A 13,413-nucleotide genomic window follows, 5' to 3' on the forward strand; every position below is an offset into this window, starting at 1 on the left:
CAGGACTCCCAAAGGAGAGCCAGGTGCATTTTCCCCCAGATATAGCCTTTAAGCATTCCCTTGGGAGCTAAAATTCATCTTTTATTCTAAGGAGAAAGCAGAAGATGCTGGATTTTTCTCAGGTTGTGCTAGAAGAGTCAGTAAAAAATAGCACACATGGAGAACCCAACTTATTTCAGCTCAGATGAGCCAACAGCCACAGAGAGTCAAACCAGGAAAAACTAGGAGTCACATCAGACTTCAGCATGGGAGTTAAAGGGCCGGAGCTAATGTGTGTCACCCCAAAGCAGATAAAATTGGTTCTGACCATCTTACGCTGGTTCAGACCACCTCAAATCAGTTTAGTGTGCTCATTCATGGATCAAACTAGCTAAAAAGAAAGCTCAGACTAGTTGTGACTAACTTCAGGTTGATCTTAACCCAGCATTTTTGTGGGTCTGCAGCACACCTATTTCATATGGCTCGTCTTGTCCTGGAATGCTTCTCCGAAGTCCGGGCTGTCTTGAATTAGCTTAGCCCAGAGCGGACCAGCTTGAACAAGCTCAGGCCTGCTCAGCTTCGATCTGGCTGATTGCAGGGAGAAAGTAAGTGACCAGGATCTATTGCCTACGCAGTGTCAAGCCCTGCAACTAGGGGCTTTACCCACAGTTTCTCGTTTAACCTCAGCAGCTCCGGAAGCTATGCAAAATCAACCCTCATTTCCAGAGGTAAGATCCCTTGCAGAAGATTCTGTATCCATGAAGTAGCAGATCTGGCGTATAAATCTCATGGCGGATACCATTTCAAGTTCACTCTGCCTCCTGTCCACGTGAGAGGACCTTTAGTAACACGTAGAGATGGGACTTTACAGAGACTGAAGGGACAAAAGAAAGCTTTTCAAGCATCCAGCGCCGCCTGGAGGGAGTGCTATAACAGAATGCATCGCCATCATCATCAACGCGATCATCTCTTCTTGTGGATTAATGAGCAACGTCTGGATGGGATTCCTGGCACGGGCTAGAGCTCCGGGACCGTTTGTTCTCCAAACCAAACTTACTTAAAATGCTTGTTGCCTGAGAAAGGCTCAGGGGAAGCACACTTATTATTTTTGAGTGTATTTCCAGGGAGAGGAGGTTATACAATGTCTAGACAATCCATGCCTTTAAGGAGAGAGAACACTGTGCCAAGACAGAGAAGACTGGAGGGATTTTGTTCCTAGTTGGAGAAATCACCTTGACCTTGCCTACCCACTCCCACCTAGGGCTCAGGAGTTGGATTTAGTACAGACGCGGCCTTTGGTCTCTCAGGGCCAAGGTCATCTGACCACGAAGAGTGGCCTTTGGGCGAGGTCAAACCAAAACCCCACACTCCTGGAACACTCGTACTTTCTCTTTGTTGGACTTCATAACTGGAGCAAGTCTGTGCATATTCGTGGCCTGTTGCCCACCGTGGCTCCTGCCTTCCTCTCCGTAGGATGCTGGGAAGGCCCTGGAGCTGGCCAGGCCGTGCACTTGCACTGTGAGCTGCTTCCCTTTGGAGCTGGCTGGAACTGGGCTACCCAGAGGCTCTCCCCAGTTGACAGCTGCGCCCCTAGGACAACCTGGGAAGCAGGATCCCAGCAATAAGGTCAGAAAGAAAATAAATGTCTTGACTGCCTACAAAGGACCCTGTCTCAGCAACCCCATGTGCCTTGGCCATACCACTCACTCAGAGCAGGGCCTGCTCCCTTCACGCTGCATAGGGCTGAGGAAAGACAGAAGGGGGCCCAGCTATATTTGAACTTCAGATAAATAACAAATCATTTTTTTAGTCTAAAAAATTCACTGTTTACCTGAAATTCAAATGTACCCGGGCATCCTGTGTTTTTATTTGTGAAATCTGGCAACCTTAGGCTGGTACAATGAATGGTCTCTTGGTTCATGGGTGGGTAAGTTGGTCAGCTTCTTTCTCTGGTTCAGCTATTCATTATTCAAGTACTTTGTCCTTTTAAGCCTTTCAACTTGCACTTAGCATGGCTGTCAGCATTCCGAAGTCACAAGTGGTACTCGTTCACTCTTCCTTCCTCTCTTTTTTTGTAATGTTATTTTTTTTCCTTCTTTGTGTTTATTTTTCTAATTCCCAACCACCCACCTTCAAGGAAGTCTTCAAGCCTTCTGCTTTTCCTTTTTCATGAAAACTGACTTATGTTATGCATGTTTCCCCCTATTACCTCTCATTTCTTGTTTTTGGAGTCTTTCTGCAACACCACTGGGCAGAGGTGCGGGTCACTGCAGATCAGTGAGGATGGGCAGCCTGCCCCAGCTGGAATGCCCAGGATCCCGGAGCCAACATCCGGGAATCACCGGCTGAGACTGGATTTCTAGCAGGGAGACCCCTTCTTCATCCAAGCCCAGCCATTCGTCGGTGAGATAGTGGTGTGTGTGTGTGTGTGTGTGTGTGTGTGTGTGTGTAAGGGAGCTCACCTGTAGAGAACAGAAGGCCTGGGTATATGGTGGCATCCGGACCAGGTAGGAGGCGACAATGATGGCCGAGGAGTAGTGAGTACAGTAGTGACACTGGACTGTCATATCTCCTGCAATGAAAGGACAAGTCTGGCATGGATGTCCCCCTGTGCTGGGACAGACTGCAGACACACAGACTCTACCAGGCTCAATCATGAGCGGCAGGCACAAGCCCCGCTCAAGATAGCACCTGCAGGTGTAATGAAACCTTGGCTCTGCTCGCAGATATCATGATTTGGCCAGTAGCCATGGTGATGAGAAGCACATTCAAGACCCTCAGTGGCACCCACGAGTCCCCAGTGGTCTACACCTGAGAACGTGGGCAGAGTTAGGCTCTGGGAACGCTGCACTCAGGATTCATGGGAAGACAGTGGCTTTGGCCTTCTGAGTTAAGGGGCACATAGAAAACCCCAGCATGCCTACAATCCCTCCAGTGCAGTCGGCCAAGGCCCGAACCAGCTCCCTGTGGTGACTTCTTACCATCTTGCCGCCAGCCCCATGCCCAGCCTGAAGCCCTCCCTGGTGCCATGGAGGAGCTGTCTAAGCCAGTTATTCCGGGGGCTGGTGGAGGAACCTGCACAAGGTCCCAAATCCAACGGGCAGCTCAAATGCACACCCAAGGTGAGATGGGAAAGCACGGTGAGATTCCATGCTCCCCTGGCCTGCCCCTGTGGAAGGGGCCCTGCCACGCCCGGCAGCCAGAGGAACAGCATGCGGGGCTGGGGGGTTCCCCGAGAAGGGTCCTAATGATTCACCTTCAGCCTCAGGAGGAAAGGCAGGGCAACGAGGGCCTGCCCAACAGTCTACATCCTCCCATCTCCCCTGAGCAAGTCTGAGTGCCAGCCCCATGCAGTGCAGGGGTCCCGGGCAGGCCTCTATGGGGCTGTGCAGGATGCAGCAGGACCCTCCCTGTCCTGCTGAGAACCTGCTCGCCAAAAGCAGCGTCTCTGTGCCGTGTAAGCCTTTCCAAAGCACAAGACCTCTGGTTCCCAAGGGAAATTTTCATGGTTCATGGATAGCTGCTCCTTATTTTAACTTATATGTTTATTTCAAAGGATTTGAGAAAACCAATAGAGCTAGCATCAACTGCATGATAGAAAAATTTCTTTTGAAAATACATTCATCAAAGTTCAGAAATGAATAGACCTAGAGAAAAAAAATTAAGGCATTAGGAATTCAAGTCGCATGTGAATGTGATAAAAATTGTAAAGGTGATGTGCTGATGAAGAGACTGGGAGGTAGGTTCTAGAGTCCAGCAAATACAGGCTCCGCCATTTAGAAGCTGTGATCTTGAATGCATTGTTTGAACTGTCCGTGTTAATTCCCTTCTCTTTGGAATGGACCCTTGTATTTATGAATGTGGGCTGGCCTGTGCTGGGAATACACACAAAATGCTGAATGAATGTGCTCTCCGCCTCTGGTAGCCCTAGGTCTGGAGGCAGCAGCTCTTAGCACGGTAGTTCTCAGTACTCCCTGTGCCTCACCACAGCCTTACTTAAATCGGAATCTCTAGGGGTGGGGCTTGGGCATCAGTAGGTGTAAAACCTGCCCAGGAAACTCTTCCCTGCAGTCAAGGTGCAGACCAGAGGATTAGAGCTGTTTCTATCCAAACATAATTGTTTCCATGCTAGGTGAGAGCCCGAATCATTACCAACGACCTTGTCAAGGTACTTGAATGAGCAATACTGCAGGAAAAAAAAAAAAAAAAAGTCAAGCTGGGATCTACCCACCTTCAGTCTTCTCAACGTCTTTAAACCTCTGGATGAATTTCAGCTTCCTTTCCTTGGTCTGAGCCCCCATAGGCTTTGAGAGATCACGGAAAGTCTTGGGATTCGTCAAGTTCAATGTCTAGAAGGCAGATGTGTAGTTGGAGTTAACTCCCCTCAGACCCTCTTGTGCCCCAGTGAGACTTCAGGAGCCACGCTCTTTAGTTTTATGGTTCTCTTTATTGGTTTATCGTCATTTGGTCTGACCCCCTCTGGTGATTAGCAGGCGTGCTGGGGTTTTATGGCCCCAGAGTCAGTGATCCACAAAGACTTAATAAGGGAGAGAAGGAAACTAAGAGGAGGGGAAGATTGAGTTCACACTGAACCTGTTCCAAGTTGACCCAAATCAGAACATTGCCACCAGTTACTAAAAAGAGACTTTGAAAAGAATCCCTGTTGTCAATGAGGTGCTTGGCTCCAGGCCCCATGGAGAGAGATGTATGCTCCAGTAGTTCACAGTCCTTACTAGGAATCAAACGGACTCTCTAGAAGGTTCTGATTGGGAAGGAAATGTGAGGAGCATCCTCTTTTGTCTGGAGCCTCTCCCTTCTGTGCAATGACAGCATGCAAGTTTACCCCTTCCTCTGCCCTGGGGAACACAACATAAGGCAGTGGAGACCTGAGGTTTTTAGGGCCAGGTGTCCTCAGAGACGTTTGCTTTGAGCAGAGATACTCTACATGTTAGCAGAGGAGTCAAATATCCTCTAGGATTTTCATGTCCCATAGAAAGTGTTTTTTAATGCTTCTTTTCCTTTTCACTAGCCATGAACCACTGCAGTCCCCCTGGGGAGGCAGGGCCTGTCCCCATCTCCACACCTGCAGAACCAGGGGTGGGAGCAGAGTGAGGCAGACCCTTCTCAGGCCCCTGTGATTTTGCCAGGACAGAATGGGGCTTCCAGGCTGCTACATCTCCTGATTCTCCAAAAGTATTGGAAATCCACATTTCTAGGAGAAATTGCCTGATTTCTAAACATGGGTAAGTAATCACAATTTTGGACTAAACAAAGGGGGCTGGTAAACCACCCCTTTGCAACATGTGAGTTAAAGCTGGGATTTGCATGTTTCATTCTTGAAATAGCTCAGCCTCAGATGGATCATTAGGGAAATAAAAGGCAATGTGCAGCTGGAGAGAAGAGTTTTGTGTTAAATGTCTTAACTGGGGATAGGAGGTCACAAAGGCTTGAGGCTCCTTCTCCCAAATCCTGGGTGTCAGTCTTCCAAGCTGTCCCAGGCAGGATTGGCAAGGGCTAGTCTGAAGCAGGACTTAGCCACCTTCTCTCCTTTACACACACAGCCCAACATCCCACTTGATGGCCAGAGCCCAGGTGGCTGGGACAGTGCTTCGTGGCCAGATCATTCCCAGCAATGTCATCTCGGCCCGGCTGTGTCAGGTTTCCTCCTCCCTCCCTGCCTGCTGAGGCCCAGGGGCGCACGCCGAAAGAGGGAATGATCTGGCCTCGCCGTCAGCACCCTGTCCCAACATGTCTCAGTCCAGATCCTGAGTGAAGTCCACATACCAACATCCGGATGGCTGAAGTCAAGATACAGAGGAGTAGTTTGTTCTCTCTGGGTCTCTGGGTCTCTCCCCTTTACTCTACCCCTCACCCACACATGTTGATTCGGGAATAAATTCCATGGTCTCCTTCACTTGCAGGACTGGGCAGTGTCTCAGCAGATGGCTATCAGTTGCCTTCAGAATACTGAGTAAGCCAGGAGGCCCTCCGGGGCTCATGTTAGCAACTGTCCTCGTCATATTGATCATCCCACAGGTAGGGTCACCTTCCCATAGGTAGATCTGGAGAGGAACCTGAGCTCCCAGACTCCAAAGGCCTCCTTTGGAACACGGAGCAGCCCTCAGGCCCAGGTGGACTGAATCTCATAGCAGAGGCTCTGTGTGCTGACTTAGTACACTCTGATCTTCAGGGTCAGAAAGCCTCAGGACATCTGAACAGCAGCCACGTGACTACCATACCTGTGAAGTGTAGTCAGCCAGGACCCAGGGAAACACTGGATACTGCATGTAATCATTGTAGGTCCTCCCAGCCGCGGTGTTGAGGTGCATGAGATACTCAAAATTGCTGATGTCCCTTTTCTGCCGGAAGAGACAGAGAGGAGATAAACCAAACATGACTGGCATCTTCCTAAGGGCCATGGGGGTCTATCTCTCAACCCTCTGCAGCCCTCACTGTGTGGGTGAGAGCAGGCCCCACACGCCTCCAGATTTCCCCGTGCACCTGGCACCCAAGCCAGGCCAAAGCAGGGAGGCCCCACTAATTTCAACATGAACTGAAGCAAATATATATTCAGGAAGCAAAGTCAGCCAGTAAAAAAGAGAAAATACAGCACAGCCATCCAAGACCAAGGATAAAGCCTTCTTTTGTTCAGCTGCTGAGTGTGATACCCAAAAGTTGATTAAAGGAAGAGCACAAATGCTATGGATGAACTTACTGCTGACCTTCTTATGATTAAAAACAAATTAGTCAAGGGAGCCTTGCAGTCCCAGAGAAAGGAGCCCTCACCAACAGGTTGAATAAGCTGTCTCCCTCTGGGAATTTAGGGACTTTCTTTTCTGCCCTTCTCTGTTGGGATAAAATTCATTTTTAGGGTCTTAGAATGTACAGTCAAGGCGGAGTCAGGGCCTATATTTGGGAAAAATGGCCAAGGGAAGAAAGGATACTGAGTCCAGCACAGCTGTCACCTCTCACAGGGGACCCGCATGCTAGTTCTCGCTTGGCCCTCTTGCTGGGAAAAGATTTGGGATAAGTGTGACCAGGAGTTCATTTCTTGTTGCCATGTGATCTCTAGGACTGGCCCTCTTGGGGTCCTAGCCTTTCACTGAGGATCAGAGGCTAACTGTCCATTCATTCAAACTGAGAGTCATGCATGTCCTCTCAGAACAAGAGAACCCTGGAGCCCCTCTACACTGTGTCCACTTACACATGTCTGTGGATGGGGCAGGTGCATATGCATGTGTACAAACACACACACACACACACACACACACACACACACACACACCACCCACCTCGGACTCCAAGCCTCAAAGACCACTTTTGATCACTGAGATCTTTGTAGGGAAATACTCAGGACATTTTGGTAAGTTAAAAAATAAGTTCCTTCCCGAGTCCCCCATGCGCTTTGTCTCTCCATCACTGGGGCCAGAGCTGTTTTGTGATTTGCCTTCCCACAGGGTTTCCTCAGACCTAGAGTCCTCTACGGGGTCACTCTACCTGCCACCTCTGCAGCATGGTCCGGTCGGAGCCTGGGTATCTCCTGTGGGACAGAAAACAATGACAGTGACCAAATGTCTCAAAGCACAAATGAGGGGAGAAGTGGGAATTTCTGGAGCTCTGTGGGATTGGTGCATCCAGAAAAGCCACAGCCTTCCCAGGGCATACAGGCCCTCTCCAGGCAGGGTAATAAGACTATTATCCAAGCTCTACTTGCCCCCACACTACCCTACTGAAGGTTAGGCTTTTATGGTTACTTTTGCTCTGCTGGGATGCTGCGATATTCTACTGCTGTCTTAGGTGTGGCCTGTGGGGGAAGTCCTGGGGCCACGCAAAAGCAGGCTGACCTCTCACAACCCCACACTGGGTTTCCCACAGCCACGTGTCAGCCTGCTTTCCCCATGTACATGTAACATACGTGATTAGAACATACTGGAATGGGATGATAACATAGGCACATAGTTTAACAAATGTGGAAGACTGTAAAATCAGAGTCTCCGAACTACCACTCCTACTCAAGAAGCCCCAGTTAACGATTTCCAGAATAGTTTTACCCCTAGGCCTGTCTATGCGCTTGGATCATTGTTGTTTTTATGACAATATGGGGGGATATTTTCATCTGTGTTTTGTCACAGACTTCACAGCAGGGTGGAGTCAGCTCTCATCGCTCTATGGGATTCGTTTCTACAGCAGCAGGACCCTATTGTACAGATGGATTGGGACTGGTTGAGCCTGCCTGGGGTGGCGGGGGGTGGGGATTGGTCCTTACAAATGACCTCTCCGTGACCAGCTTCAGACATAAATCTCTGGGTACTTGGTGAGCGTATCCACGAGAGAAATCTCTGGCAGCGGTTCTACTGGGATGAAAAGTATGAACATTTTGTTGGCTACATATTAGTTGGCTACATATTGCCAACCTGTCCTCTTAAAAGGCTGTACTGATTCATGTTTCTACACATAGAATTGAGAAATACAAACTGAACCAAAGAAATACCACTTTTGACCAATGTGGTGGGAAAGAGTTTAGAAAGGCAACAAGGTGTGCTGGGAAGGGGACAGGAAGGGGTTTTCTCCACATGCAATGCCCTTTCTGCTCAGCATGGATTTGTGGAACCCAGTTCCTTGGCCTCTGTGGTATCCTTTGGTTCCTTTTCCAGCTCTCTTTTCTTCCCCTCTCTGACTCTCCTTCTGCTCTCACGACCTTTGTTCAAGATGTTTTGCCAAACCCAACCATATCATGTTTCCTCTTTTCAGCCATTCACTCTTCCTCGGTCCCATTCAAGTGCCCACAGATGTCACCCCAACATGCGTTTTACGTTCTACTCACATACACTGCACCAGGATCCTTCCAGCCTCTGTCTCTCTGGACAAGGCCTGGCTGCCCAAGTGCCCGAGCAGGGGCAGTTCCCTTACCTTCTCACCCCAGCAATGCCGGCCTATACTCTGCCTCAGGCTTCCCATTGCTTTTCACTCAATTCTTTCCTTGGTAGGTTTTTTATAAATAGAATGCAGCGCCCAGGCTGGGTTTTACCTCTCCCCACACCATCACCCCCAATAGAAAAATCATCTGTTATGTCCATTTTATCTAGGCAAATGACAGTAACAAGAACAGAAGCAAAAGATAGTCAAGTTTATTGCTTTAGGTTGCAAAGGCTCCAGCGAAGGTTTGGTTCACTTGCTCAGTCTGGGGCCGGCCGCCTATCCCAGTTCTGGAACGCAGGCTGCTTCAAAGGCTACAAACATGGGCAGAGCCCAGGTGGGAGACAGTGGGGGTCACCACCTTGGAAAGGACATGTGCTGAGCATTCCTGAGGAGGTCGAGCTACAAGCATGTGGAGTCCGTATGGCAAAGCTCACTAGTCTTGCTACTTTATTTTGCAAGTTTGACGGGGGGGGGGGGGGCAGGAAATAAGGGGACAAAATGTACCTATTATAGCTCAGGCAATGAGAGACAATCTCAGCCATTTTCAATTTCAGAGAGGGTTCTAGAATTTTACCGGTGGTCTTTTGTGACACTGCCCCCAGGTGGAATGGTGTGCAGAAGATAGAGGCATGTCACCATCCCATTTCTCATTTCATCGGCTATGAGCTCCAAGGAAGATCCATCATTCCCTTACGACCAGCAAAGGACACCGTTACCAGCACTGCCGAGACACCTAACCAAAGGTAAGTCATAGTTTTTAACTTTTTATTTGTTTATTTATGTTTGTTTTATGTTATCACTTCCACTTCTTTCTTATTTCATTTAATTTGAGAATTTTATGTATATACTCCTATACTGATTTTTTATTTTTTTAAAAAAAATTTATGTCTATATTTTTATTTGAGTCCACTTGACACACAATGTTATGTTAGTTTCAGGTGGAGAATAGAGCGATTCAACATCTCTAAACATTATGCTGGGCTCGCCACAAGTGTGGCTACCGTCTGTCCCCACACACTAGTACAGTATCACTGACTGTGTTCCCTATGCTGGGCCTTTTATTCCCATGACTTAGTCATTGTGTAACTGGAAGCCATCTCCCATCCCCTTCACTCAGAGACATAATAATAATAATAATAGTAATAATAATAATAAATACCAGTAATTGTCATGCGTTAAAGATTGCAAAGACTTTACCCATTGTCTAATTTCCACAACGACCTAATGAGGCAGCCATTTCTTCACTTAATGAAGAGAAAGTGGATGGGGCGCCTGGGTGGCTCAGTGGGTTAAAGCCTCTGCCTTCGGCTCAGGTCATGATCCCAGGGTCCTGGGATCGAGCCCCGCATTGGGCTGTCCGCTCCGCGGATAGCCTGCTTCCTCCTCCCCCAAATGGCACATTGCAGAGACTCGTGAAACTCTGACACACTGGACTGTGCAAAGCACGCGTTCGGACCAAACCCTGACCCAAGGCCCCCACTCACAAGACAAGCTCTTTCCTCTGCCAGGGCAAAGAAAACAAAAGTAAACAAAAGGCAACAAAGGCAAAAACCTTAGTTGTGGCTGAGTTAGAAGGCAGTTTCCTGACAAATGAGTAATTTGTGTACCCCTGGGTTTAAACAATGAGCCCTAGCAAAGTTGCTAAGTTATCATTGCATACCCATGAGATAAACATGAAGCTGTTGAGATATTAAAAGTCTGGAAGGATATAGAACAGGAAGTTATCTCCAGATGCTGAAACTGAGCGGCTTTAATTCTCATGAGGTTTTAGATCTCTGCACTTTAAAATTTATTTATCTTCTTGTGCATTTTCTTCCATAAAATGTTGATTTTAGTTTTTTAGCTTTTTTGCTTATCTGTGTTCTATGATTTTCACGTTGTTTATTTTCTAATTTAAAATGATATACTTTTACTAATAGTCTAGAAATACACTGAGTCCTAGGACTTTGGGTAACTTTTAATTTTCTACTTATCTGAATTTGATAATTATTTTAAATCCATTTATTGTCTAAGTTAAATGACCTTTTTTTTAGTTTTGCATTAAAAAAAACAGTGGTGATATCCATGTATCTAAAGTTTTTGTGGTTAACCATATTTTTCTTTTTTAATTTCAACTCTTTCCTTTTGCTTTAATACTTTTCAAAATGTGCAGTGCTTGGATTTATTTTGTAGTTCAAATTACTTATCTGCTAATTATTTTATTTAATTTCATTTGGGTAGTGTAATTTCGGGCATATTTATTTATTTCTATGTATGCATTTTCAAATTTTTCTACAATGTTATTATTTGCATAATAGTTTTCATGGGTAACTTTTTGCTGGTCTTCTCAATGTCTGGCAATTTAGTTTAAAGGAAAAAACTGAACAAAAAGATTATAAATGTACAAATATATTTGTTGCAGCCCTAGTCACGACAGCACCAAATTGGAAACAAGAGGAAAAGCCCAGTCAACCAGATTCAGTATTACACATTCTATTGAGCAGTAGATTTTAGAAATTACACATCAGCATTTAACATAATATTAAGTGAGACAAAAATGACTATATAATTGTACGGTTTATACGCGCATTATGGTCATTCCGACTTCATCGTGTGAAAAGGGCACAAAGAGAAAAACGCAAGAAATAATTAAATTCAAATAAGCAGATAAAAGATAGCTCTCTCACAGATCAAAGAGCTGAAAAAGCTATTTGGACAAATAACGAGGAAGACGAATGATATTTCATGGGACTGACTCTGTGCTTTATATAAAAGTAAGGTGTTTGTCCCTTAAAAGGGGCAAGCATGGCTGCTCTTCCGTTAGCAATGTCCACTTCCGGTGTGGCCATGGCAGGCCAGTTCTGTCTGGTGGAGAAGTATCCACCATGCTGCTGGGGGTGGCAGAAAGGAAAGCCCCCCCAACAAGAAACTGGAGGAGCCCAGGCCCCGGGCGCCCCCCCTCACCCCCCCACCCTGCCACGAGGACAGCTCCTGCGCCTGCGCCTGTGTGTCCTGGAGACCTCTCAGCTATTGTGTTCCCACCTTGCAGGCTGGCGTCAAGACTATGCTAATTAACTCCAGGTCCCAAGTCTCTTGTTGCCTGGTGACAAAGTTTCACAGTGGAGGAGGAGGAACTGGCACAAACGGGGTAAGTTTTCCTCTGGTGGTGGCCCTCATTTATCGATTTACTTGAACTCTGCCAAACAAACTTGGCTTTTTGCTCTCCTCCTTTGAGTAAGCAACTTTGGAAACGCTGGTTCTCTTGGTGTGCTTTATTTACAAACCCTAGACACGAGCTAATTCATTATTTAAAGAGGAGGAAGCTGGCCCTGAGCTGCAGGCAGGAAGGGCAGCTAGCAGGGGCCCGAGCTGGGGACCCAGCCGGCCTTTCTTGGGTGCCTGGGGCCATGGCCAGCTTGGGAAGGACAGTGTGTGAGTCTCTGGGACATTGGGGTCACACTTGGGTCTCTTTCCAAAGTCTGCATCTGGAGCATTTTGCTGTTCCACAGGCAGAGGTGACTAGAATTTGAAATGCTTCTTAACCCCACCAGTGACTGACCCATTGGGAGAGTGCAGGGTGGCTACACTTCTTTACTCAGGAGGCTGGAGCCTAATGACTGCTGACCGGAGTGGGGTTTGGGGGCACACGCCATCTTTTGAGAAGTCTGGAAGCTAACTCTCTTCACAAGTTGTCCTGAATGCTGGGACCCATTAACAAGCAGTCATGTCCTAGGCTGGGGTGGGCCTTGCAAGGAGAGACTCTTCAAGGAACACACTGGAACACCTGCCTATGTCCCTATTTCCAAGACAGGTATAATGGGAAAATGCAGGTGCTCCTAGTTCCGGTCTTTGTGACTTTGGATAAGCTACTTGGCCTCACTGAACCTTGGTTGCCATATCCGTCCAATGGAGATGAAAACCAATATATAGGTGGTTATAAGAATTCCTTATAATGTTTGTAAAATGTCTGGCCTGTAATAGGTGGTCAGTATAATTGCTACACGCAGTCTGAAAGCAGGAACTGAATTCAAATATGTTAAAGCTACGCAGTGTCATTGCTTTGCAAAGGGTCTGGCACATAGTGAGTTCTCAATACATTTACGAACCGTGTGTGATGTTACGTGAACTGAGTCCTGAACACCAGCTCCTGTGGGATGAAATGAGGAGTCAGAAAGGTTAGGAAATGTGTACGAAGTCACATATCTAGAGAGACAAAGCTGCGACTGGTCTGTGACTCACATGCCTTCTGGCCGGAGTCTGAGCCTGCAGGGGAAATGGAAGCACTGAGCCAGACACCGCCCATTCTGCAGAGACCCTGAGCCCCACCGTTGTCTAGAGACCAATTTTTAAGGCCCAGTTCTTGGTGGCTCCAATTTCCTCTTGGAATTACCATTGCTATCAAGAGGTGAGGGTGACTTCATGCTCTCTCCCTCCAGCCATCACCTATGTGATGGGAAAGTCAGACTGGGTGATGTTTCCTGGTCCCTGGTCTCCCTAGAACAGAAGGTGTGCAGGGAAAAATGCACCCCTCCAAAC

At 47.4% G+C, this 13,413-nt stretch overlaps 2 protein-coding genes across 10 annotated transcripts in view; one reads left to right on the forward strand and one right to left on the reverse strand.

Moving 5' to 3' along the window:
- The window catches only part of WDFY4 (WDFY family member 4), a 276,628-nt gene that overhangs the window by 32,278 nt on the left and 230,937 nt on the right, over positions 1-13,413 (reverse strand). For 6 of the 7 annotated variants that reach the window (XM_059169641.1, XM_059169642.1, XM_059169639.1 and 3 more), the window contains exons 48-51: positions 7,477-7,519; positions 6,219-6,338; positions 4,211-4,328; positions 2,442-2,551 (exon numbers count right to left, since the gene is read on the reverse strand). In XM_059169641.1, coding sequence (XP_059025624.1) covers positions 2,442-2,551; positions 4,211-4,328; positions 6,219-6,338; positions 7,477-7,519 — 391 coding nt within the window. Of the gene's footprint in view, positions 1-2,441; positions 2,552-4,210; positions 4,329-6,218; positions 6,339-7,476; positions 7,520-12,018; positions 13,025-13,413 lie in introns of those variants that run through there. The other variant, XM_059169646.1, reaches the window with a different exon arrangement.
- Positions 11,935-13,413, forward strand: part of LRRC18 (leucine rich repeat containing 18) — a 31,336-nt gene continuing 29,857 nt past the window's right edge. For all 3 annotated transcript variants that reach the window (XR_009352551.1, XR_009352552.1, XM_059169647.1), the window contains exon 1: positions 11,935-12,025. The gene's annotated coding sequence lies outside the window, so the exon portion shown is untranslated. The remainder of the gene's footprint in view (positions 12,026-13,413) is intronic.

The sequence above is a fragment of the Mustela lutreola genome, chromosome 4 (assembly GCF_030435805.1).
Source record: "Mustela lutreola isolate mMusLut2 chromosome 4, mMusLut2.pri, whole genome shotgun sequence".
NCBI classification, from domain to species: domain Eukaryota; kingdom Metazoa; phylum Chordata; class Mammalia; order Carnivora; family Mustelidae; genus Mustela; species Mustela lutreola.